Raw genomic sequence first — 27242 nt, 5'->3', positions numbered from 1 at the left:
ATTATACATGTTGGGGTAGAGGATTTAAAACAACCAAGTCATAGTCACCCCATAGTATGTGCTTAATCTTGATCCTATTTTCTACATTTGCCAATTCTTAGTCTTGAAGCGCTCAGACCAGATTAAAGTTATCTTTTCAGCAAGTCTTATTTGATGTTCAATTATCGCTAGATTTAATTGAAAAGCAGACTACTTTTCTGTACTTCAGAGATGAAGCCATCTATAACCCCTTATCACACCACCTGGTAATACACAGTGTACCATCATGTCTGATTAGTATGCACAAGCAAAAGACTGAATACACTTTAGGAAAATAAAGCAGACAGAACAAAGCCAATTATGGGCATATATTATTTGAACCAAACTCCAAATGGGATAAGACAAACAACAGAAAAGGCAATTTAAACAAGATTATCTTTATTTGACAGTGAGACAGTTAGCCATCAGCAGCCTTCCTGTTCACAGTCACACCTAAAACTTCTGGAACTGCTTCTTGGCTCCAGCAGCCTTTGTTACTTTGAGGACGTTGAACCTCACGGTCTTGCTGAGCGGTCGGCACTCTCCGACGGTGACAATGTCTCCAACCATGACGTCTCTGTAGAAAATACATTTGAGAAAGATATTAACAGGTGGTTTGGGTACCTCTGTCCAAAACAAAGCTGATTAAGAACATGAGTAAAGCTGAGCTGCATCAGCATTTGCCAAAGGCAATGTCGTCAGAGCTTCTTGAGCTTGGAAGACCATCGTGAGAAAAAACATCATTTGCAGCAAGTTGTGATATACTTTTTTGGCTGGATATCACATGAATTGACATTTATATATTGTTATACTGCACCTAACTTGACATTGCAATATCAAATTTGGCTGAGGGCAAAGTTTTTGCATATACAATTCTTCTGAACTATCCACATTTGAAAACTAGAGTAATAATTTCTGACTGTTCCGTATTTTCTATGACTGTAGGAACCCTGAAATAAAAGCACATGAGCAGCGTAGTACCTGAAGCAAGGTGACAGATGGACAGAGATGTTCTTGTGCCTCTTCTCAAAGCGGTTGTACTTGCGGATGTAATGCAGGTAGTCACGTCTGATAACGATGGTCCTCTGCATCTTCATTTTGGTCACCACACCTGTAGACAAACACACAAAGGGAATGTGAATATCATAGCAGTGTTAAGCAGCTTTCTATGGACACTGCAGTGAACACTCTTAATCTATTTTTGATAGGATTGTCACTCCACTACATCAGTGTTGCCATTAGGCACTGTCGTCAGAACCCTGAGGGCTTGGAAGACCATCGTGAGAAAAACATCATTTGCAGGATCGTGACAAGAAAAAGGAATGTCGTTATGAATGTTTTGTTAAGTTACCCTGTAAAAGACACTGGTTCTGGCTTGGGTTGCTTCACCTGTACAAGAGCATGTTGATTTAGAGTCAAGAAACAAGTTCATCTTGTGCTCAACAGCAAGAACTGCGGCATCAATACTGAATACTGAGGGTGGATATTGTAATCTGTGTAATGCTGGAATTAAAAAGCAGTCAATTATCTTGCTAAAGTAATGTGTAATGTGTTTGTCTGCACATTTTATTCCTGGATAAAGTGCAAGTTTGCATGAGAGTCATCACATTAGTCTTGTATACTTCTGAGTATTGATAGGTCAAACACTGTGCAATTTTATTTAAATTATAATCACAGCAATGTGTCGTGTCTAAATGATAGTAAGTTCTATGTTGCAGCATCCCAAGCCAGTGCCATTGGGCTAATTTTGAATTATCCTGTGAAGTTTCTAACTTACCAGAGAGGATACGGCCACGAATGGAGACATTTCCAGTGAAGGGGCATTTCTTGTCAATGTAAGTGCCGTCAATAGCCTGGTGAAAACCAAATACATTGTTAGCATCATACCCAAATGTGTTCCTTTTGCTATAGAAAGTGGTCCCATTTTTAACTCTTTTGACTGCATCAGCATTGCCAATAGGCACTATCGTCAGAACCCTGAAGGCTTGGAAGACCATCGTGAGAAAGACATCATCTGCAGCTAACAAAGACAAGAGTGGGGATCATTTTCCAGACAATTCAAGTTACCTCTCTTGGGGTTTTGAAGCCCAGCCCCACACTCTTGTGATAGCGGGGGAGCTTTTCCTTGACCTCCTTGCCACCATCAGCGACCAGAACACGCTTCTTGTTCTGGAAGATGGTGGGCTGTTTCTGATAAGCCCTCTCGGTCTGTGGAACAAGAGAACAAGTTACGACTGTGTGAAACAGACACCATGTTAGCTCTGCCATCCACACTTCTTCCACTAAGACGACCCATTCACATAACACCGCCCGGTCTCGCTAAGTTAGCTAGTTCAAGATTTACTTCCTCATATGAAGGACAACAATCGTCCTTCAAGAAAATGACACTGTCAAATAAATTATGGGGGGAATGATTTGTTTGGAGTCGGTCCCGCTTATAGTATATAAAAAGCAATGCCCCGTAAATTGAGAGTTAACTGCTACAGTGCTAAGCTAACCGAGTTAGCATTCCGGCTAGTTCAACGTTACACGAGGGTATGCAAAACGGCAACAACAAATGCCATCTTTAACAGACTTATTGTGGTTTAAAATGGCTCAGGGCCGTGTACAAACACCATGTGAAGGCAAATACACAACATATCTCAATAAACAGGTTTATTTGAGTGTAAAAATAGCGATTTAAATTCACCACGCCGTTTTCCTGAACGTACTTGTGCATCCGCCATCTTTGCCTGCCGAGTCGTAAAGAGGCCTGAGGATGCGCGCGACGGACGGAAGACTACGAGGTACAGGAAATGACGTTTACGAAATAAGGCGAGGCTCAAAAAAAAAAAATCAGAATCGGGTTTATTTAATAATTTAATGTATAGGCTACTAAATACAAGCAATTTGAATACGATTTTACTCTTAATGTACTTGCACAGAAATAGACAGGAAAAAACAAGGTATGTCAAGCTAAACAAGGTGTACATGAACATCTGAATACTGTGTACAATATGTAAGAGTGCAAGGGTGCTGGAATGAATATTGAATTATTAATGTTCCTTTACATACATGAGGTAGCTGGATTTGGCAGCAAACACAGTGTGCTTCTATTTACAATGACATGATATTTACATGTTAAAAAAGAGTGTGTGTAAACTTTAAAGAATATATAATTTACAGGTACAGTGAAGTACAGTTGATGAAAGCAGAAAATCTGCTGATTAGCACAGTTCTCATGAAAGGCTAAATATTATAGTCTATACCATAGACTGTATAAAAGCCCCATTTTTGAAAACCCCACCCATTTTCAATTGTCTTCGTAATTAATTTCGCCTATATTCCTGAAATATAGATTTTGAACTCTGCAAAAGAACTGCCAAGAGGTGAGACTGTATAAATTAATGGTTTGGATGTACTAACTTGTCATTTAAATTGAAGACCATTTATATCTATTTATTGTAGTGTTTATCTTTTATTATTTACAATCCATACACTTTAGTTTATTTTTTATTGCTGTTTTTTATTATTTCATTTTTAGTACTCTACAAAGAGTACCTTTGATACTGTGCTCAACTTGCCTTGTATTTTTAAAGAGGATACAATAATAAATTATTGTTTAATTAACTTTACCGACTGACAGACTTAGTAAATACTGTAAACAAATTGTTTATTATTTATTTGAAGTCCGAGCTTTCCCAAAGCGTCATCCATAGGCGGAGTGACATCAGATCTATAGAACATATTCAACAGCTCATTATCACATGTTAATCCCATCAGGCGTGTTGAAGATCAACACATCTGACAACCTGGCGCCGCCCTCGGTTGTCCACAAATAAATAACGTGAAGTCACATGATTGTACGGAAGCGCTCGCGACCTACACCAGACAACAGGATGGCATCGCACCCGGGAGGAGGTGATCAAGGTATTAGCTAACTTCAACACTATTATTTAGATCAAATCGACTATGACAGTGTCGCCAGTAATGTGGTATACATAGATAATCTCACATTCAACAGTTATGTCTTGTTTAGTGGCTGTAGCTCGTTTACTTGCTAGCAGCAACATTAGCTGAACTGTGGTTAGCAAGATAGCTAACCTAAACGTTAGCTGCGCGTTAGCTAGTTAGCATTTGCTCTGCGTTTTTATAGGTAGCTTGGTCAGCTTATAGCTTTACAAGAATGAGTTAGCAAATATGTTTGAACCAAACCGAAACGAAGATATTAGGAGACCTTTCAACCCGACAGTGTCAAAGTCCTGCGGTTTCTCGGGCTCGGTTGACATATAATATTATGTAAGTTAAGTTAAGTAACGTTACCACAACATCGACTAACTTCGGCAAATTAACGTAGCCTACTGCTAATTAACTTAGCGAACAACTAACAGGCTGTAGACATTATGTGCTGTCTTTGTAAACCACAAATGTTTGGCACAAAGTTGTTTTACAGACAAATACAGAAGTAAATGTATATTTAATAACATATGCCCTCTTACTTAAATCAGAAACAGCTATGTTGGTCAAGTATTTGTAAACATAATTGCAGTGAACTTTGACTCGGGTTGCTGTCAGTGTACAAACAGAGAATACAGACATACAGCTGAAACATGACACCAAGAATCAGCAAAGGAAACATAAACACTTAACTACAATGTACTGCAACTGATAAATATGTATGTACATGTGGGCAGATTATTTTAAGTGTGGCTGATTTATGTAGTCTCACAGTAAAGTGGCAATAGATTCAGATGCAAGTGAAAGTAAACATACCGTTGAATTAGCACACTCCCCTTAATTGTCACTCCTATCAATCAGTATCAGTGCTTGGATGATTTAACACTGACCTTTGGCTTTCAGGCAAAAGTAAAGATGACATAATGGAAGTAGGAGCTGATTTGTTGAAAGAGTGAGTATACACTACACAGTTTGGGCTTCTCATTATTGAACTGGGCAAAGGAGTCTGGTCATACTTACTATTATTATCTGTATAGTTTCATATACCAGCGGGTTAAAAGGCATGGAGACGGCAGTACTGCAGTGACCAGAGAACAGCTGGGTGGAGGAGAGCTGTGCGACCCAAATACCAAGAGGCTTGCCCGATGCCTGCAGCAGATTGGAGATGAGCTGGATGGAAATGTTGAGCTCCAAAGGTGAGAGACCAGTCTGTGTGTCAGTTTCATCAGTTTCAAGACAAGGTTTCAGCAGTAATAACTGTGTAATTAGCTTGTCCCTAATCGTTAAATGTTGTTTTCCTCAGGATGATAAATGAATCTTCACTCAGTCCCACAAAAGACATGTTCATTAAAGTTGCCATTGAGATCTTTTCAGATGGAAGATTCAACTGGGGCAGGGTGGTTGCACTGTTCTATTTTGCTTGTCGACTTGTCATCAAAGTGAGTTAAGATGCTGCCTTTTACTTCACTTCACTTTAAAAAACAGAGGCAAATGTTGTATTATGGAATTATGATTGAATAACAGAGACTTTAAGTCGTAAGCATCTCCCATTCACCCTTTCGCAGGCTCTTGTGACTCATGTTCCTGATATCATCAGAACTATAATCAGCTGGACCATGGACTACCTCCGGGAAAATGTAATCAACTGGATCAGGGAGCAAGGTGGCTGGGTAAGAAGCTAGCCAACAAAAGCAGAATACACTCATCATCTATTAGTAATTGAGCTTCAGCTCAAGCAACCTGGTTGATTGTTTTCTAATATTTGTGTCTCTTGTTCATTTTGCTTTGTTTATTTTTAGGAGGGTATTCGGGCCCACTTTGGCACACCCACATGGCAGACGGTGGGAGTGTTCGCGGCTGGTGTTCTCACCACTGTACTAGTTATTTACAAGATGTGAGGGCTTTGTGAAGAGCAGACGAGAAAGATGGGAAGAGGGGTGACTGAGGGGAATGGGGACAGGAACAAGAACATGAAAGAACATCTGAAAGAAAACGGGAAGAAGTTATGGCAAATGGAACAAGATGAACAAGAAGAGCATGTATTTTGACACGAGGAGCCCCTCTTTGTTTCTGCCTCCCTTTCATTTCCAAGGATTGGGAGTTAGACTGAACGCACTGTCGCCCCCATGATCCCTATGCCACTGAGCAAGTGAGCGGAGCATGATTACATGCACAAAGTGGGGTGGTGGAGAGTTTGTCAGACTTGAACAGGGAATGCATTTTAAGTAATTGATTTTTTACTCGGTACAAAGAAAAGCCACTGCATTCTGTTTTTCTGCCCTTAAAGATATATGGACTGAACATTTTTGAAGTTCGAGTTTCCTTTATGCATTGTTTTTCTTGCTTTTTTTTTGTTGTTGTTGTTGTTGTTGTTGTTGTTGTTATACTTCGATTGCTTCTTCTGATCTTCCCACTCTCTCCATCCACCATCATGGTGTCTGTATGCTAGAGAAACAATCTTCATATGTATTTGTGAGTGTTTTCTGGTGTAAATCTGTCATGATCTGCTGGCAATGGACGCCTTAAAGGGTGGTCGCAACCTGTCAAGTTGAAAAGATATTTTTGGAAACAGTTCTTGAAGAAGAAGATGGTGATCAACATGAAGAGATGAAAGGTCTGATAATATTTGGGCTCAAACACCCCAGGATAATTTCTCCCATTACATGAGCAGCTCAACCGTATTTCAGTGGATAGCAAAAGTGCCACAACAGGGACTTCTATAATAAGTTATGTTTACATTCAAGATGAGTCATCACATAGCAAAACAGACACATGATCTCAGCAAAATAACAGCAAACTGAATTGTGATAACATTTTATTATGTGGTCCCTTTGGACATTTCAACCAGCATTGTGACCTTACTGTGGTTCTCATTTAAAAAAAAAAAAAAAAAAAAAAAAATCCTGCCTTTTACTGTCCGTGATGGGAATGGAGCCGCATCTCTTGATCTGACATCTCCTTTGGTTTATGGAAGATGTTGCACTGCAGACACAGAAGGCATCAGATTTCTCACAGATGCTTACCTCACTTCACACATATTCAAAGTACTGTACGTTTACTTGAGATATTCAAACTGCAATCTTGTCTACACAGCAAATGGCTTTTTATACTAATTTCTTGTTTGTCAGTGCCTTGGTGTTTTGTTTTTTTCTTTTTTTACTATGAAATCACTTTGATATTCTCAAATTTTCAACTTTTTCTATCACATTTGTAAAGCTGAAATTAGTTTCCGGTCCCACTAAAAATCTTTTGCTGTGTTTCTTGTCTGTTGGAATATAGAATAAATCTTTTAACTCGGACTGTGGCTTTGGATATGTATAATTAGTGAAGGAATGAGGATTATAGTCAACAAACTTATAGTGGTACTATTATGATTCTTAGTCATGTTAAATGACTAACAGTATTGGAGCAAAAAATATAAAATGTGTCTTGAGGAAGGTATTGGGGGTTCCTACACCTTAAGGCAAATTATATTTAATTTTTTTTAATGTGACTGAATTTAAGATCAATTTTACAATAAACAAAAAACACATGAACCAACATCTTAACATTGGGCATTTTGCCCAAATATTTACTGTAACAGAAAACATTTTTGGTGACATTTAAGGCTGACTAAGGCATTTTCCAAACCTGACTGTATCTTCCCATGTTTTTGTGTCCAAGTGACTAATGGGAACAACATTTTTTATTAAATGTGTCCACTACTGAGGGAGCATTTAAAGGGGCTGCAATGTTTCCCCTTTGGGTAATTGTGATATATCAATGTATGCCCACTAAAAGTGCCTGTTTTTGCCACTGACAGGCTCAGATTGATATTTTAAGTGTCTGACAACATAATGGAAAGGCTAGATCTTTCGGTTAAAGAGTAAGATTCTTTTTGTTTAACCAGATACAGCCCCCAAATTGCTGTTGTCAAACCCACCAAACCCCAATTAAATAAACAGTCATTTTTATCATCATAAAACATGCTTCATTCAAAGTCGACAGACACAAAATGACACCAACAAAAGCTGAGTCTAAGTTCTAAGTCTAAGTTCTAAGTTCGTCTTTCCTCTGTTTTGACAATCTGCAACTCTGGTTTGGTTGAAAAAATTTTATTTCATCCAGTTTTATGTAAAATTATGCTGACTCTATATATACCTAAATTATTGTTTATTTAAATGGGGTCTGGTGTGTTTTACAAAGGTCGATGTCTGTAGTGATCCTTTCCACAAGTTGTCACTAAGAGTAACAATCTGAACCCGTCAATGGCAAAAACCAGCACTTTTAGTGTTAACATTTTGGGATTTTACAAAGCAACATCTGAAAAAATGGGTTTCATCCTACCCCTCTTGTCTCAGCATTTTTTTTAAGACTTTCAAAGATTGATTTAAGAACTTTCAATACCAATTAAGAGCTCATTTTTAGATCAAAGACTTCAAAGCCTTTTGGGACTTTTTAAGGATCCATAATAACCCTAAAGGTCAGGGGGTCACCAAAACCACTGAGATTGAGCCTCAAGGGCTCTCGATTATCAGTTGCAAATGTCATGGAAGTCCAGACACTGCAGCACTTAAAAAGTAACTTCAAGTAAGGCAACAACTTTTAAATTGTCACGCAAGGGGGATTTTTTGATGTCATGTTGGCAATAGAGAAAAGGTCAGAGCGTTGTCAAATCATTACATATCGTTCTCCGAGGAAAATGTTTTTCTGTACCAAAAATCAGACCAGAAGCTGTCTTGTTCTGGAATTAAGTCCGCCAGACTGAAATAGTGTACAAAATGCATTTACAACCTTGTAATGGCAATCATGTTTAAGTAAAACCAGATAAAATTATCTGAATATAGCAGAAATGTTCATTGTCAAAACTAATTAATCAATATGGTATTAGTGGCTGGATTTGAATAAAGTCAATAAGTGAGATCAATAATGTATCTCACATGGTGTGGTGGGAACTTTGTCTTCTTCATGCATATGCTTATATTGTTTCATTCTTCCTATGTGTGTGTAAGTGTGTGACCTTTGCATTCCCCTTTTGTAAACATGTCGTTAATTGACATCAAGAGATTTACATTCACTATCAGCTCGCCTTCAAAGACAGCTGATTACCTTACATGTTATATACTAGATTGCATCAGGTATGCTCCTCTGATGTTATCAAGAGAACATAAATAAATCAGGAAAGCCCAAGAAAGCTACAACTGATTTCTCATCATCTTGTCGTCTGAGTGTAGGTATAAAGACGCCCTGTATTCGCTGTCCTGGGCACAAACTCTGAGCTCTGAGCCTGAGGTTGCACCTTCTCTATAGAGAATAATCTCTCGTGCATGAAGCTATTCAGTCTTGTTTGCCGACTCCTAAGCAGATCTGCTAAAAATTGCCACGACAACGGCATAGTTTCATATGCTGTTTATTGACTCAGTGTAAACATGCAATAAGAAAGGGTGAAACATGTAAACATCACAGTGGTCAAAAAGCCCCCCCACCCCCTTTATGGCAATTAAAACATGAGACAAGTGTGCTACAAAAATTGGATTTTACCCCTCGTGAAGGCATGGCCCTCGCACACTCAGACAACTGAAAGGCAAACACTTGAAACAATTCAACAGAAGGCCATGAGGTGATGAATAAGATGTCACTGCGGCCAATGGGAGAGAGCTGAGGGCTCTATCTCGTCTCCAGCACTCCGTCTCTGATCCTCCACCTCCAGGCAGAGCTGAAGTCTGGAGCAGGAACACAGCAGAGCTCCAGACCGGACTCCTGCACCTCCTCATCGTGAGCGACCTGCTGGCCCTGCTGGGTTTCCAGGGTGAAAACCCTCTCAGAGATCTAAAAAAGGACAGACACATTTACACATTAAACACTGAAACAGACTAACATGAACAGCTGTCTTGACACATGAGCATGTGAGGGCTGCTACATGCTTACCTGATCACTGATTCCAGTGGCGATGTGGCCCACTTTTACCCTGCGTGTCTCTCTGATGCGGATGCTCCTCCTGTTGAAGTCTCTGATGCAGACATCCACCCCTGAGCCAATCACAGAGCACAGAGAGATCTGTGTTACAGTTTGGTACATTGCAAAGTTTAAAAGAGGTGAGGTGTTAATGTCTTTATCTCACCTTCAAAACAGCAGGGTGGTGGTAGCTGTGTGTGGTTCAAGAAATCCAAACTGGAAACCTGCCCGTCTGGCTGACTGTTGTAGGAGAAGACACCAGAGCTGAGGTCGTCTCCTGGGCTCAGGGACCAGCGGCCGGAGTCCTAGAATACGGGTTGAAAAAGAGGAACACAAGTCAAACAGTGATTCTGTTAATGCTTTAGCCAAAGTGGGTAAACACCAATGAAGCTCTTTGTTTAATGGACCCAACTTTGCTATATTCGAGTATTTGGTCAGGCCAAATTGACTAATTTTTATATGAAATTAAAAATTATATAAAATTGTGAACTTTGGGTTACCTTTTTGTCCCAAGGTTCCCAGGTGGAATAATGATCGCTGCTGAGACAAGACAGTAGCTGCTCCTGCACCTCAGCTGAGTGGAGCTGGGACAGACTGCTCAGGTAGAAATCTGCAATTAAGCATAGGAACAATGAGTTAGAATGCAAACATTTAACACACAAAACTAAGCAGAACACCGAGAGAAACCTCACCTCGCTCCAGTTTACGTAGCTCAAGTTCAGGCACAGTGGTGATCTTCTTGGCCCTCTTGTGGTTTGGCTCAGAGATCAGCGTTTGGGGACAGAAAGATGAGTCTCGCTTTGACTCTTTCAAATCAGCCTCCACGTCATCATCATCATTCAGTTCCTCCATCCTCCCTGTTGTGATCAATTCCTCAACAGACTCTTGATGTTCCTCCTCATCCTCATAGTTAACACTGCTGTTGAGAAGTTGCAGGGAGTCGGGAGGTTTGTTGGCAAAATGCAGGGGCTCGGTGTATGGTCCCTTCACCGGGCTGGTGAGTCCTCCCACTGCGGTCACACAAACACAATACATTAAGTATTGTCACAAAGTTCTTAATTATGCATTCAAAAGAGTTATTCCTTTTAAAAATTATGTTTTTCTCCCTATTGCTTTTATAGTTTTTTAGGTTAAAAAAATTACCTATACCTTTCTTTACAGAAAATATTGTGCTTAAAAGATACTGGAACTGAACATCAGCCTGAGACAAGACAGCAAAGCGCAGATCTCTGTAAATTATCAGGTCTCTACATAAGAAAGTGGGGCTACAATACATGGCATTATATCATAATATGTTATGTGGTTAAAGGTTCTATAACATTTAAAACCACTAGATGTCACACTAGAGCACCAGCATTAGAGACCAAATCAAATGTAGGTGTCAGCCACGCCTTCCCCTACCCTTCGTGTTCTCAGCAAGGTGTTGTAAACCACCTGAACACACACCGAGATAATCAGAGCAATAAAGCTACCCTCTTGTGAGCAAGGTCAAGTGACAAGGTAGTACACTAGACAAGCAAGAGGGTGTACATCTTGGCTATTACTCTGTTCGAATACTGATTTTAAGTTATTTAAGAAATATTAGTAACATTTTAAACCCAGTAAGGAGTTATATCTTCAATCTACAGTGACCTATATCTGTGTTACGGAACTATTAGCCTGCTTCCTATCCTTCTAATGCTAGCTTCAAAAAACATCCCGTAAAATATGTTTAGGTAGCTCAAGGCTGATGGTTTCAGTTGAATGTTTGGGACACCACTGGCAAACAGCTTAACGTTTTGAATTGCACTCGACCATTTGCTTTTACAAAGCTGTGTGGGAGGTCGTGCGTGAGGGGGGCCAAAAGTTTCAAATTGACTGATTCATGTCCACTATCATGCACGTGTGGCTGGCCCAGCTACCAAAACTAAGAACAGAGAAGCTTGGATTACAACACAGACAGAGGGAGCGTGACTTCATTCTGGATACCATTACTCCACTATAGCCATGTTTCCACCAAACACTTATGGTATGGTACCCTTACAACCCATATTTAATGCATATGGAGATGTACCTAAACCTACATTTGTTCTGCGTTTGTTACAAGACAGTAATATAGAGCCTTGAACTAATTTAACTGTGTATATGTGTGTGTGTGTGTGTGTGTGTGTGTGTGTGTGTGTGTGTGTGTGTGTGTGTGTTTATGAACACACCACTTGCATTGATATAGACGCTATGCAGGTTTAGTTACCTTCTTTCAGAGCTCTGGCAGTTTTTTCTTTGAGGCCAGATGCTGATGCTCTCTTAGCTGGATCCTTCTGAAGTCCCGCCTTGATAACTTCAGCTGTGAGAGGACTACAGTCAGGTGGGATCTCCCTCAGTGGCGGAGGCTCGTTAGCAATCTGTAACCATCACGACAACGGACTTGGGTCAAAGTCTGATGTGAATATGGTGAGCAGTGGGCTGAACAGTGGGGTGTAGGGTGTCTCTTTACCTTCAGGTAGAGTCTACAGGTGTAGTATCTCGTCCAGGGTTGACACCCATTGAGCATGTGCAGTAACATGCAGCAGCTGCTCCACACATCTGCTTTGGCTCCGCGGGGTTCCCCTTTAACAATCTCGGGGGCCATATGGGTCTCTGTGCCCTTCATATCTGCATCGAATTACATCAGGAAAACAATTAATTAAGACATGGCGGATGATAAATTACCCACCCTTCTTAACTGAATCGCTAAAGTTACACTGTATTTACCTTTGGACCCACTGAGGCTCTGTCCCTGATTGTCCAGTCTCTCTGCGTGTCCGAAATCACACAAAAAGGTGTCTCTACCGTCCTCCGACAGCAACACGTTGTCAGCTGTGGGAAACAAGCAGAGTCAATAATCCAAAGCATTAGCACTGATTTCCATGACTTGGGCAGTGTAGTTTATGGATGACTTAATTAGAAACAGGGCAGCTGCACAGACACGAAATGGTCTACAGACAAAGGAGCAAAAATAAGAGGGAAACATGACATCAGCGAGAGACAGCTGCTGTAGAAAACACTTTAATAAGAAATGAATGTGGAGTCTGGTAACAAACAGGGAGCAGATAAAGAGATTTGCTGTCACTGCTATTCCTGAGGCATTACAGACACCAGGTGGCGCCTGAGCGGCGACAGCACAATCATGTTTGTCTTCCTGCTTAAGTCTGTCTTTTTCTCTTCCTCTAACTTAGTTCTCTTTTTGTTTTTCTCTTTCCTTCTTTTTTTTAATACTTCTGTCAACTTTATTTTTCATCTTCTGCCTTCTTTCTGTGTTTGTACTTTGTTCTCTCACTAACTACTTCCTGCTCCTCATCCCATCCCCCCCCTCTGTTTCGTTCTGCCTTTCTTTCTTGCTCTCCTGATTCTGTGCACATGCGCCGCCTCTAAAGAGCAGCGGTGAGTCACACTGTGGGAAATTCCCAGCCCGTCGACTTCTCTGTGGCAGTCTAGTTTCACAACACAGGTGCCGAGGATCAGATCTGTGTATCTATGACACTTGTGTTCCACACAACAGCTGCGCACAAAGGCACATAATCCTCTGATGAGAACTAATTAGAAATCTGACTTTCTCTCCTCTGTATGTTTTTGTTTTCCACTACCACGACAAGTAAAAGTTAAGCTGACACATTTAGTTTTACTGTTCTTACTATTGCGCTACTTTGATCTGCTGTTAAAATTTAGCTCGAAAGTATTCATGGGTCGATGCCAATATCTGATGTGTAAGCCTCTTTTAATTTGAACATTTACATTCATATTTTATTACAATTCATTGCTTTAGAGGAAAAACATTTACAAGATTAACAAGTAAGAGGACACATGAATGTTACAATCCAATATTGAGTTGTGCACAATAAAGAGATAAACATTCAAATTTCATCCACATTTTTTGGGGGAAAAGTAACAACTAAAAAAGTAACGATAATAAAAGCAATAACTAAGGTGACTTAGATATGTCAAACATCAGTAACTACTTGGCTACAAGATACAAATTCAGTGGTCTTCATGATATCACCATTCATGCTTTGCCTTTTTAGAATAACCCCATTGAGACTTGAACATCAGTTAAACTGCTGTATGTTAAAAAAAAATATCATAAAAACACCTGCTGTGTAACGTACCTTTAATGTCTAGATGCACCACTTTTTTCTTCCCTAAGTACTCCAGCGCTGTTAGGATCTGTGTGTCATAGTGGAGACTTAGGTCCTCTGGCAGCCGGCCACGCTCAGCTATCAGCTGGCCCAGGGAGCCTGGAATAACAGATAAAGTCAGACCAGGGTAAGACTGAGATATCTTATTAATATTTACTGATACACGGTGTCTGATTCAACCATTTCTTTTATTACAGCCTGGAATTTGAAGACAAAGCAAAAGTGTGAGCTATGTCATGTGTGTTTAACAAGCGGGCATCTCCCATCACAGATGTTTGGCGTAATTTGGACCATAGCACTTCAAGGAAGCTCAACAGTCATTTCTGACATTCCAGAACCGCCCACAGCCACATCTCGACACTAATCGAATCCGTTTTTCTGTAATGTTCATTATTTTGCACTTAATTCATCACCTCTCGCCCAACAATTTCCACCCTCGATCTCAACATCAGCAGTAAGCGCTGGCAAAATGTGCTGTGTGTAAAAGGCAGCAGTGAGCCTTGTTTACCATATTTGCGGTCCATGAAGAGGACAACGTAAGGTCCCTCTCTGACCACTCCAAAGAGTTCTGCCACATGAGGAGATCTGAGGGCACTCCACGCACCCACCTCCTCGCTGCAGAACCTCTTCAGGGCGATCTGTTAGCAAAAGAATGGAAAAAAAGAGTGAGCACACTTTAAAACCAGGCAGTGGAAAAACACAAAGAGGGCGATAGGCTCTGTGTTACCTTTTTCACAGCAAATTTGAAGCCTGTGTTGACATCATGAGCGCTGTGTACTTCACCATAGGAGCCCTCCTTGATGAAATCTGAGAGGACATACTCCCTCCCTTCCTTGTATTCAGAGTCCACAGGCTGGATTTTCTGATAGAAAAAAAGAATATAAGTTAGTTTGGTTGAACCACATTTTAAACTGAGTCAAAAAGCAGTTTGACTTAAAGCAGAACGTACATCATTGTAAAAGATGATTCCTTCGTTGACGACAGAATCAGATGCTGATAGCTCATCCTCCTCTTCTCTGACATCCCTCTCCACATCTTTGAAAAAGGGCCCTGCGTAGCACGGGTCCCCCTGACTGACGCTGCCCCTGAGGCCAGCAAGGGCCAGCGAATAGTCTCCCAGACTGCTGAGGGAGTCTGAGTCGCTGTCCTGCCCATAGGAATGGAGACTGGAGAGGGGGCCGCAGACCTGGTCCCTCCAGTTCAGAGGAGAGCAACTGGAGCCTGTGGTGTAGACCTGTCGGCTGTAGAGTGAAGGCCCTCTGTCCTGCTCCTCTGAGCTTTCGATGCTGCTACAGCACGAAGTACTGAGGTCACTTCTCCCTCCAAGAGACGACTCTTCCTACAGGAGATGAGCAAAAATCAGAATCAGAATCAGGCACGGTTGTTCAGACTCCACGATGTTTTCATTCTCAGGCGAGTTTGCTTGGGGGCTGAACGTTCAAGGTCATGAGAAGCAGCTTTGTATGAATTAGGTGATTCACTTTGGTGACACAGGAAAGATAATGTTTGCATGGGAATGTCTAGAGGTTGAGCCTCCAACTGCCAAAGAATGTGGCAATTTACCCTTGAAGATGATTCACAAGGTTCTTTTAAATTTTACAAGAGTATACAATGTGCCAACTTACTTCTAAATGGTTTCAATCACTTCTTCATACGTAAGGCTCTATGCTATGTGAGGAGTAATCACAGTTCTTACCAGGACCCGGACAAGAGAACTTCCACTCTCCTGCTCAGGGACTCCAGAGGGCATTCGATGTCTGTGCCGCTGCTTCTCCTTCTTCTTCTCTGCTTTTTTCTTCCCTTTGCGCTTCTGTCTCTTCCTGGTCCTCTTTCTCGGGGTGAGCTGTGTTGACAAGCTGCTCGGCTCCTGGATGGAGGCTGTGGTTGGGCACGCCACATTGTTGTGCTCTGAGGAAAGACTAAAGAAGAGGAAGAAGTGTGGTAAATTCCAGACATGGCATTAAACAATTCAGCATAACCTTTGTAAACAAACATGAAGCTTGAAATGCGTATGCAATGTTGTCAAGGTTATGCCATACCTGCTGGTGAAGCAGTTCGGGGAGGGAACAAAGGAATGTTCAAAGCAGGATGGACTAAACTGTTGGGAGTCCTGGGTTTCACCTGAGGAGAGCACAGTGTTAATGTTACACTGTCCAGGCGCAGTTATTTGATTCATTTGGGAAAAAAAATCAAAAAGACATAATTACATTCAGCTTGGGCAATGAAGGTTGAGGTCTTCAGTGGCATTTCTCCCACTTGCTCTGCGGTCCCATGTGTCAGGAGTTTATTTATCAAAGGGGAGAAACAGGCTATGTCGGCCATTTTGCTCTCCTTCCCCTCCTCTTCCTCCTCCTCCGTCTCCTGGTCCGCAGCCGAGCAGGATGGGTACGACCCCTTCAGCTTAGCTTGGGGTGACCCGGAGAAGGGGGCTGTTGAGTTAAAGATCCTTTGCCTCACCGCCATTTCATCTGCTGGATCTGGAGAGAGAGAAAAGCATAAGCAGTTGCTAACTTGAGTTCTTTCTCCACACTTGTACAAATGAGAGCATTAATGTCAAATAAGTAATATTTGTAATAATAACTGATCATAAACAGTTCGCCTGAACCTCTGTGCAGCTGTTTTTTGAAATCTTGGCAGCATTTTTTGGGAAACCGGTTCACTCAGTTTACTGTCATAGAGGAACAAAGAAACCAGGCAATATTCATATTTAAGAAGATAGGAGATTTGGAGAACTGGATTGTTTCTTTTAAAAAATTACTCAAACCAATTAACCAATTATCAAATTAGCTGGCAATTAATCTAATAGTTGACAATTAATCAATTAATTGATGCAGCTCCACTAAAGACATGCTGGCCGTGTCTCAATTGTGAGAGTTTATAATAGGGCTGCAAGAAATCTACCCATTATTTATTCAATAATCTGTTTGTGTATTAAAGTGTAATTCCTCAAAGCGAATATCTTCAAATGTCATGTTTTGTCAGGCTAACTGTCCAAACCCAAAGATATTAAGATGACTATCATATATGACAAAGAAAACAGATCAATCCTGACATATGAGAAGCTAAAACCTGCAAACATTTGGCATTTTTCTTAAAAAAATGATGGGATTACAAAATGGCTGCCAATTAATATTCTGTCAATCAACATATTGATTAACAGACTAAATGCTGCAATAGTAGTTTACAAAATCATATGTGGCAATGCCATGGCAATTCATTTGTCTCCTTTACGAATTGCTCTGTCCATGAAGTGTTACATTAAAAGTCTAACACAAGTCTATGTATTAATCACATGGTTGCTGTCTATCATCACTAGTAACTGACCTTTATAAACGTTGTGAAGTTTGTACTTCCTGATAATGTAACAAAGGACTTTTTATTATCTGCTAATGTGAGAGTGACGGTGCCTAGAAAAGTGGAAAAACTGGAAAGTGACAACTAAATATTTGTCCTATTTTCAACTTAAACGTTCTACTAAGTTTTATTTGTTTGTTTTTGATTTCTTTCTTAACGTTTCATTTATTTTTAATGGGCTAAAAAGTTTATTTTGTCATATCCATATCCATATATAGACTGTCAAGCAAAGAAAAAGAGCTCATATACTTGACTCATGATGAGATGTTTACTCTTGTCAACAGAAATATGCACACACTCCAGTGAAACAATGACGGGCATTGTACCGTACATATTAATGTGCTCCTTTAGAGCTTGTTTAAACTTTAACATATCAGACTGCGTTAAGTGCGCTCAGGATCATGATGATCACTTGAACCGAAACTTTGAAAGTTTGTGGGCAGATGAGACAGGAAACTGAACCCCGGCCTTGTTTTGACAGTTGCAACTGTGTCGTTACATGCACGTACCCTGTTTCGCTCAGGAGGAAGTAAACTACAGCACATTAGGCCAGGCTGAATTTCCAATGAAGATTTAATTAATTGACTGCAGATGGCTTGGGGGTTATAATAATCACAACATGTATGACAGTAAAATCAACATCCTGAGACTCACTCATTTCATCTAAGCACTGGTTATATGCATTAAATGCAATTTGAAAGGCACAAATTGGTTCTACATTTGCAGCACATTGCATCAGTGTGTCTATAACACAGCTTCTCCCTGTCACTCAGCTTTTAACTCTGCACAGATAGTCTAGATAGAGGTCATACCAGGATTAATGCTGATATCTTGACTAAAACAATCGCATGGCTGCCAAAAAAACTGTTGCATATTCTTGCCCTTGACAATACTAACACAGTACTAATTCAAGTACTAAAGAAAGTCAAAGTCAAATTTCAACAAAAGCTATTTAAGTTTAGTAATCATTACCTTGTGTGCCGACTTCATGCACTGCAAGATCTATCTAGAACAAAGCAATTCAACTGTCACTTCCTTCTTAAGACACTGCCGGTGCTCTGAGAGCCCGGCGCAACACCACACCCCGATGAATTTACGTGGAAAGGAAATAGAGAAAAACCCAACTGCAATCAACACGACCACAAAAACAACTCTGTGTATGTGTGAGGCCGAGGGGCGTGGAGACGTACCGACAGATGCCACACTGAACTGCTTTCTCTCTCCCGTGTATCCGTTCTGAATAACCTGTCATCTACATTAGTAAAACTAGGTGCTGCTGTGTTTGTGTGCCTCGTCCTTCATGTTCTGATTCTCGGTAACGTCTCAGCTTAGTCCCTGCTGCTGTGCTCTGCTTGATGCTGGCTCTCAGCCAACCCGGGGGGGAGGAGCTGGCTGACAATGACTTATGGGAAATGCATCTCCACTTCCCCATATTCCCCCCTCCCTCCACTCCCTCCAACAGGGCTGGTTCTTTGCTCTTCCCTCTGACTAGATTAAAGGATAAAATGTTTGGTTATGCTTTTGATGATCAACCGTGAACTATGGACAGTTAAAAAGCAGAACAACAGCTCTCTGTGGCCCATCAAGATTAACTCAGGTTTTACTCTTAGAAGAGTTAATAATTGATGGGATCATTACAGCATCAAAGTCAAATCAAAATCAGAACATGAACAAAGAGAATGTTTGCTTATTAGGTCAAAAACACAACAGAACCGTCACATCGCTGTGCGCATGCTGTTAAAAGAGTTCTTGACCTAGTGCACACACCCACAGTACTAAAGGAAATGTAAAGACTTTTGTGACCTTTCATGTGCTCTGATAACCTAATGAGCATGTACCTTGTTGTCAGCCAATATATATAAGTGTGTCACATGTCATGTCACGCCCCCACATACTCTCTCCACTATATGGCATGTCATAAAAAACTAACATCAAACAAGAGTTTTACTGAGACAGCCAACTTCTGATATCTGATATTATGAGGATCTTACGGAAAATATTTGCCACCATGAGAATTCGGAGCAACTGTATTATATGAGCTGTCACTAGAAATCTGAGGTGACTTCTATCATCTAGCTATCTGAAATAATCTCACTTGCTTTTCTTTTCGACAGCAAAACAACTTACTCATATAAAAACCGCCACAGAACACAGGAAATTCAGAATACCACTTGAGAGGCTCTGCCACGAACCAAGAACACAAAGCTTAATGCAAGTTGTTCACAGCCGCCTATAAAGGAAACTGTTTGCTGTTATGGCAACAATATCTTTGACACACCGATACAATTAGGATTAGGCAGTCATATAAAGTCTTATGGTTTATATTGGAAACTTCTCCCATGTGCTTTTGCCTGCTCTGGCTATTAGCCACTGAGTGATTCAAACTTTTCTGGGGAAAAAGGTCTGACAATGCAATGTTGCCTGGATAATGAGTATTAGTAGCAGCAGGACCAAACATGGCCAAACACAGGAAAGGAAATCTCAAACATCATCAAAAGGTACAGCATATAAAAATGAATCCAATTAGGCTAATAGTTAGGGGGTGGGAATCACTGAGGGATCCACGATACGATATTATTACGGTAATTAAATCACGATTCAATGCTATTGCGATTTTCAATATGTTGCGATATGCTGAGTATTGCGATAAAATATATTGCGATTTATTACCTTTTTTCAACTGTAAATTATGTCCCCAAAGGTAAACTTTGTCAACATCAGTTTGATTTAATAGGATTAGGTTTTCAGTCTGTCTGTCTAACTTAAGCCATTTCCTAATTGATTGACCAAACAGCTGGTCAATCAATTAGGAAAACAATAGGCAGATTAACCAATAACAGAAATAACCACTGTTTGCAACTCTAGTTTGGTCTATAAAATGTCAGAAAAGTAAAAAATTGCCATTACAACTTTCTAAAGCGCTGGCTTCTGGCTTGTTTTCTCTACAACTCAAAGACATAACACTTAAACATGATGGAAAACAGAGACAAAGAGCAAATTCTCACAATTGAGAAACTGGGACCAATGAATGTTTGTCATTTTTCCAGTGTCTACAGGAACTGAAAGCTATAAACTACACAGAGATTTGAGTTCTTATGGGCTGTTGCATAGGATTAGCCTAGAGTTTCTGAGATGTACAGATGTACCTAATCAGTATGTTAAGTACAAAATAACCATAATTCTCAAATATGAATTGGTGCAATCAAATGTGATCTAGTTTTGCAGAGCAGTTCTGAGCTTAACTCCACATACAGTCAGTGGCTATATTGAGCAGACTTCTGCTGTACACCCACACAGATTAATGAAATTCCAAAGCCTTTAGTAAGGACAGGGAAAAGGGACGCAACCTGAAGTCGGCCACAGAAAACACACAGCCAAGCATTCCTAAATGCTAAACGCCGGCTGCTTCTCAGGAAAAATGTCCCAGTCTTAGACTACATATGTCCAAAGCATTTAAGAAAACATCTCAATGCTTTGACTTCAACTTCCTCAAGTTAGACCTCTCTGTGTCTCTTCTAACAACTTCACTTATTCCTGGTACTTGACTATTAACTACAATGATAAAATAGGTGTCATTACATTAAGTCATCTGTTATCAATGTTTTCTGCACATTTTCATCCAGATGACAATGTTACATACAATGAGTGTGGAGGAACTGAAAATGATCACTTCCCTTGACAATTTTCCTGCACGTACAGGGACAATATGATCACAGTTTTGTTTATGTTGCTGCTATTCTCTCTTTTATATCATTGTGAACTGACAGAGGGATGTCGTATGCTGTAAAGCCCTGTGAGGCAAATTGTGATTTGTGATATTGGGCTTTATAAATAAAATTGATTGAATTGAATTGATTGATTGATTGAATATCTTTGGGTTTTGAACAGCTGGTCAGCTCGAGCAAGACATTTTAAGACGACTGGTTATATGCATCAACTGCAATTTGAAAGGCACAAATTGGTTCTGCATTTGCAGCACATTGCATCAGTGTGTCTATAACACTCCACAGCTTCTTCCTGTCACTCAGCTTTTAACTCTGCACAGATAGTCTTGATAGAGGTCATACCAGGATTAATGCTGATATCTTGAATAAAACAATCACATGGCTACATGATATGTATTTGTTACATACAATGTTAGAATATACTGTGCTACACATGTACTTTGATTATTGCATTGAATACCTTAGTGAAACAAGCAGTATTAGGATTTGCAAGGTGTTGGGGACACTGGAGTGAAATGGACTACTTCATATAATTTGATTATTGTATTGAATACAAGAGTGAAATGGACTGTATCATCATTGCAATGTGTTGCAGTCACTGGAGTTTAATGGACTATTTAATATATTCTGATTAATGAACTGTCAGGAGCGTGTCTTGTCTGTGTGCCTTAGTCGTATCCTGTTTATTCTTTGATGTTATATGTTATGACGCAAGTGCTAATGGTTGCATTATCACGATGTACAGTCTGTCTTGTGGACCACAGGACGAGTAGCTCCTGCAATGCTGTAGCTAATGGGGATCCTAATAAACTAAATTAACTGTATTGTGACTAAGATAAATGTGAGTTGTAAACTCCACTTTAGTGTTCAGGAGGAGTGGCACCCCACTTCGTAGGTGGAGAAAATTCATTGTCTTTTCAACACTTTCTTGCTATTTTGCAGAGAAAAGTAAAGAGGACATTTGCTCTGACAGGACACCATTGGTTTCTCATTCAAAGACGGACCCAGGCCAGGACTGCTTAACTATAAATGCAGGCCAGGAGTTTGACTCCGGGCCAAGAATGGTCCGGCATGTATTTGTGCAGAGTGGAGAATGACCAAGACTGGGACTCTACATGCAGTACCTGTCAAGGCTGACAAATGTAAAACAATTAAAGCTGGTAGATACGGGCTAATAACGCCTGAATATTTAATATATCAATTAGGCTGACATGAGCTGATAGCTACATGAAAGATATCAATATTGGACTACATGAAATGAACATAATAACTATTATGGGAACTCTTAGATAAAGTTAGTGAATAATGAGGTCAAAATGATTTAAAAAACACCTTTCTCTTTCATATGCATTACATGTATATAATAGCTTTGTATGCAGTAACGTTATTTGTAACCACTGACATGCTTCTTGTGTTTATTCTCAGATTATTTTTCTTAAAGTTAACACAAAGGAGGTCCTGTCATGAGACCTACAGAACAAACACAAGCAAGCTGGAGTTGTTTTAATCACACACATCTGGTTTCAACAGGCGGATGAGCGGGTCTGAAAAGTTTGGTGAAATGTAACGTTACCGTGAAGCTTACATTAACAGCAGCCTACCATTCACTGTTTAATATTCACTGTGTTTAGTTAAAACAAATCAACATATAATCGTATAAACCTAGCCTCTATCTCCCGTTAGCTGTATTCTTCTTTAAACGTGTGTACGTGATGTCAGTGAGCTAACATAATTACTTCCTTCTAGCCACATTTATCGCCATTACACATAAAACTTAGACCGTGTTGCCGCTCGTTGAGAAACCGGAACTTTTGTTAACGTTATAATCGTTGTCTCAAAACAAAGCAGAAAAGATTGAGGTCATTAAACTGGTTAAACTATTTAATTAAACGTTAAATGTACAGTAGATTTTTCACTTACCGATCTTCCTATAAGTAGGCGTCGGCCGATGGCGATCAGATCATCAGTTAAGGCTGAGTATTGGCTTCCGGTTAAATTTCAAAATAAATGCATGTTCCCTTAACTTTACTGTAATGGTATTCATAATGCCACGATGATAAATCTATTTTTCGTGATTATTATTAGTTATTGATTGTTGGGCTTCTTTGACAATGTTTTAGTGCTACCTCTGTGTACATGTTTTAGTAAGCATACAGTGTGATGTAGCACAGTGCACATATTTGTATATCAATACACACTTACAGACTCAGCACAGTGAAGATGTATATGTTATTCTTAATATCTTAAGTACTAGTGTTAACATTGTAGCATAATGCACCTTTTATCTATTTTATTGTATTTTATTGCTTTATATTTACATCATATTATTTCATACTGTTATTCTTACTATAATTCCCTATTCTTTACATCGAAACGACTGTAAGGAATCACAATTTTCTGTCCCTCGATCAATAAAGTATTCCTGATTCAGATTTAGGTTCTGAGTCTGAGTCTGATTATGATTGTTGTTCTGATTCTAATTCTGAGTCTGATTCTGATTGTGGTTATGAGTCTGAATCTGATTCTGATTCTGATTCTGATTCTATTTCTTAGTCTGATTCTGATTGTGGTTGTGAGTCTGATTGTGGTTCTGATTCTAATTCTGATTGTGGTTGTGAGTCTGAGTCAGATTCTGGTTCTGAGTCTGAGTCTGATGATTCTAATTGTGGTTCTGATTCTAATTCTAAGTCTGATTCTGATTCTGATTCTGATTCTGAGCGTGAGCGTGAGCGTCAGTCTGAGACTGATTCTGATTCTGATCATGCGTATGAGTCTAAGTCTAAATCTGATTCTGATTCTGAGTTATGCTTTTAATTCGAAGCAGAACTTTCTGTACTTCCTGTAAGCGCCTGTTTTTAATTTGACACAGCCACAGCTGCAGTTCACTTCCTGAAAGAGCAGAACACGAAATGTTCAAGAGGACGAGACTACCTTTTAAATTATCAAAATTCTGTCAGCAGGCACGCACTGCGTGGAATATATGTTTTCATTTGTGTGTGACTTGTCACCACATAAAACTATTTCTTGAAACAACTGTAAAAGTATGTTCATGTAACGTTGGATACTTAAAAATATCATCTTTACTACTGATGTATTAATAGTGGCCATCCATTAAGCCAAACCTTCTTAAAGGTAAAGGCATTTGACTTACAAAGTATTTAGATCTTTAGACCATCCCCACATATTTATGCCATGTTTATGCCAGTAAAACATAGCTTATGTTTTACTAAAATGCTCAGTACTAAGAAATGAGATGGGCATTAAGAGTTAAAATGTACTAATATAAATATGAGACAATGTTTTTTTGCCTGAAAAGAATATCTCACCAACATAAAAATTGTATGAACTCACAAATATGTTACATTTAATGGCAGAAGATTTTGTCCCTTCAAATTCTATATTTCTAACAAGGTTAGATAGACTCATTTAAAAAAAAAAAAATAATGCACAATTTCTACCCTGGTGTCAAGGTTTGCTGACTTGGATGAAAAATGTACATTTTGTAATAATGCATATGAAACATTGATACATTTGTTTTTTAGTTATTAACTTTCTATTAAATTTTGGAGAGATTTGGAAACATATATATTTTAAGGAATAGCCTACTGGTCACTCTGTGAAAATCAGTCGTAAAGATGTTATTGTTTATTTTTACAGCAATGTTAATTCATTTAATGTATTTTAAACCTGATGATCCTGCTTGGTGAATTTCATAAACACACATCTAAATTTGCCAAATCATCTCCTATGTTTAAACATTTTTTAAATTTTAAATTTTAAATGTAATGCAGTCTCTGGATCATGCAAACAATAAGAAAAGTGTATTCACCATGCATCAGTATATGGTAATTTGTCTGCTGAATCATTTTAAAATTATGTCTCTGTTTTTGGGTTTTATTCAAATTTAATGTCCTTATTGTTGAATCTTTATCTGTCTCCTTTCTTTTTGACAATATACAGTTTCTAAGATGTCTGGCTCTGTAACATGTATCTTTGTTGAATAAAGCTGACTTGAAAAAAAAATGCTTATGAGGTGTGAAAAGTTTACTGACTTAAAAAAAACACCAGAGCTGCAATAAATTACATGAAATATCCCTGTTACTCCCAGCTAAATCTAATCTAATCTTTATTTTTGTATGCTCATTCATTTCTTTATTTTTGTTTTCTATCTTATGCCATCATCTTATTTACTTTTCATTTTGCAGGTGGTGCTTACTGTCTTTTCCTATTTCTTACAGACTGTCCCAAAGGTTTCACCACTCTTCAGTAGGGTTATCTGTATTGACACACAATGACCACAAGATGGAGTCATAAACTACTATTACTGTTTCAGGACAACGTTAGCTGTTGACTGATGTGTAATCTAAAGTAATTATACTGTGTTAAGCTTTAGTTTATTGGGCTAAGTAAGCATTAGTGTCTTTCATACTCAACAACCTTGCAAACATGTCAATTAATTGTGATACGTTGATTTCTATGTCCTGTGATTTTGAAGTAGGATATGGCCAAAATGTTAGTGTAAGACATTGAAATATTAGTATCTCAATTCACACTACTACTACTTTAGATAAAGGCAAACTATGGTCAGTTTTAGGGGTGAAACCAATAATCAGTGTTCAGGGAGTCATTCTAAACATGTGCAAAAGTGATGTACAGACGGTGGAATAAACACTAGACTAAGTTCTTAGTCAGTGTCATGTGTGAATGGAGGCCAAGGAAGATATTGGTGATCTGGTAATTTCCCCTTTCCAGTACCAAATGAAATCCCTGGATATCTCTGTGCTGTGGCACGTGTGTGAACAAAAGCCAAGGGATTCTCAAAGCAAATCATGGAAGCATTTTTTAAACAAAGCAAGCAGAAGAGTGGGTTTCAGTCTATCATTTGCTCCTGGCAAACATTTGTTTGGAGCAGAAAATATGATAACAAGATATTTGAGCATTTGTCATGCTGCAGATGGATGGTCTCTTGCACAAAGCAGCTATCATCTGAACAGTGGACAAATTATGCAATATGTTCCAATCGTGGGAGAAACTACAATTGCTTTTCTAATTATTTTTCTTAAACTGTAAGGATACATTGGCAGTGCTGGTATGCTAAAAGATAACATTTGACCTTCAATCATGTCACATGGAAATTTTATGCATGGTTTCACTTGTAGGATGTCCATTTTCCATATGGGGACATAAACAAAATATAGGTCTATTGGTAGATTTAGGCTACATCTGGGGATTCAATCTCTTGTGGTCATAACACACCAGCTAATGCACTGGTCCCCCAGTTCAACCAGTAAAATTTGGCTTCCATTTTGATTAGGCACATTTGAACTAATTTGGCCTGGGGAAGTGTAAGGGCAGGATTGCCTGATGAACAACACTCAGCACTTGTGTGAAAAATAAACAGAGAATTCCCAACCACCTGTTTCTCAGGCAAGCACACAAAACAAGCAAACATGTCCTCAGTGATGTCGTGCACAAATGTACATTAGAAACGTTCTTTTGCTATTCTTATCTTCCAGAAATAGGCATTATTAATTACTGTCTCTTGCTGATTATGATGCTTACATCCAAAGTATATTTTTCAAGTATCGGGATAGACATACTTCTGTCAAGGACTGTGCATACAACAGACACATGGAAGCTTCATAATATGACAGGAGATCCAGAGACCAACCAGTTAATACAATATACCAAAAACAATATTTTTACTATTTTGCATGGGTCATAAATCAAATTATATCAAATAAAAAAATATTAAGTTGAGTCACATGACTTGGACTCAACTAAGGCAAGAGTCACAGATCTGATGACTTTAGACTTGACAATATCGAAAAAAAGGACTTGCAACTTGACTTGGAAATGTAACTCCAGCGACTCATGATTTCATCTGGACTTGAGCCTTTTGACTTAAAAATACTTAATACCTTCAAGCCAATTTGGGAAGAGAGTTATATACATTTTTTGGCAATATGAGATGAATTAAAGACAACAAGACAGAAAATAAACATGCAAAATGTATTCTGTTGTGGTATTGGTTAAGAGTACGGAAGTACACTGTCAGCACTACTTTTTCCATGATCTAGTTCAGTCGCACTTGTTTTAACAAACTTGAAAGTTAATATATTAT

General features: G+C 39.2%; 3 protein-coding genes and 3 non-coding genes across 8 annotated transcripts; 1 reads left to right on the top strand and 5 right to left on the bottom strand.

The window, feature by feature from the left end:
• Nucleotides 1-400: 400 nt before the first annotated feature.
• Nucleotides 401-2802, bottom strand: rps11 (ribosomal protein S11). The gene is made up of 5 exons (XM_050069804.1): nt 2730-2802; nt 2086-2226; nt 1796-1871; nt 1000-1129; nt 401-595 (listed from the first exon to the last, which is right to left on the bottom strand). Exons 1-5 carry the CDS (start codon nt 2742-2744, stop codon nt 472-474), a joined length of 486 nt encoding a protein of 161 aa, XP_049925761.1. The 5' UTR covers nt 2745-2802; the 3' UTR covers nt 401-471.
• LOC126406194 (small nucleolar RNA SNORD35) lies at nt 683-767 on the bottom strand. Its single transcript, XR_007571661.1, has one exon. It is a non-coding gene; the product is annotated as a small nucleolar RNA SNORD35 (small nucleolar RNA).
• LOC126406195 (small nucleolar RNA SNORD35) lies at nt 1236-1319 on the bottom strand. The gene has a single exon (XR_007571662.1). It is a non-coding gene; the product is annotated as a small nucleolar RNA SNORD35 (small nucleolar RNA).
• LOC126406213 (small nucleolar RNA SNORD35) lies at nt 1954-2037 on the bottom strand. The gene has a single exon (XR_007571679.1). It is a non-coding gene; the product is annotated as a small nucleolar RNA SNORD35 (small nucleolar RNA).
• A 1016-nt stretch (nt 2803-3818) lies between the features above and the next one.
• LOC126405032 (apoptosis regulator BAX-like) lies at nt 3819-7253 on the top strand. The gene is made up of 6 exons (XM_050068544.1): nt 3819-3927; nt 4858-4906; nt 4992-5150; nt 5258-5393; nt 5520-5624; nt 5754-7253. The coding sequence occupies exons 1-6, from the start codon at nt 3855-3857 to the stop codon at nt 5850-5852; spliced, it is 621 nt and encodes a 206-aa protein (XP_049924501.1). The 5' UTR covers nt 3819-3854; the 3' UTR covers nt 5853-7253.
• Nucleotides 7254-9327: 2074 nt separating this feature from the next.
• On the bottom strand, nt 9328-23109 carry map3k14a (mitogen-activated protein kinase kinase kinase 14a). Of its 3 annotated transcripts, none has more exons than XM_050068543.1 (16): nt 23039-23109; nt 16247-16516; nt 16079-16160; nt 15736-15958; nt 14989-15378; nt 14767-14901; nt 14548-14677; nt 14010-14138; nt 12619-12723; nt 12362-12519; nt 12119-12269; nt 10581-10898; nt 10389-10498; nt 10055-10193; nt 9862-9962; nt 9328-9762 (listed from the first exon to the last, which is right to left on the bottom strand). In XM_050068543.1, exons 2-16 carry the CDS (start codon nt 16500-16502, stop codon nt 9601-9603), a joined length of 2589 nt encoding a protein of 862 aa, XP_049924500.1. In that variant the 5' UTR covers nt 16503-16516; nt 23039-23109; the 3' UTR covers nt 9328-9600. The 3 variants fall into 3 exon arrangements, with proteins under 3 accessions (XP_049924500.1, XP_049924498.1, XP_049924499.1); XM_050068541.1 differs by lacking the exon at nt 23039-23109 and adding an exon at nt 18584-18738; XM_050068542.1 differs by lacking the exon at nt 23039-23109 and adding an exon at nt 18366-18516.
• Between the last annotated feature and the right edge of the window lie 4133 nt (nt 23110-27242).

This window comes from Epinephelus moara, chromosome 18, assembly GCF_006386435.1.
Source record: "Epinephelus moara isolate mb chromosome 18, YSFRI_EMoa_1.0, whole genome shotgun sequence".
NCBI lineage: Eukaryota > Metazoa > Chordata > Actinopteri > Perciformes > Serranidae > Epinephelus > Epinephelus moara.
This window is presented reverse-complemented; position numbering and strand designations above follow the sequence as displayed.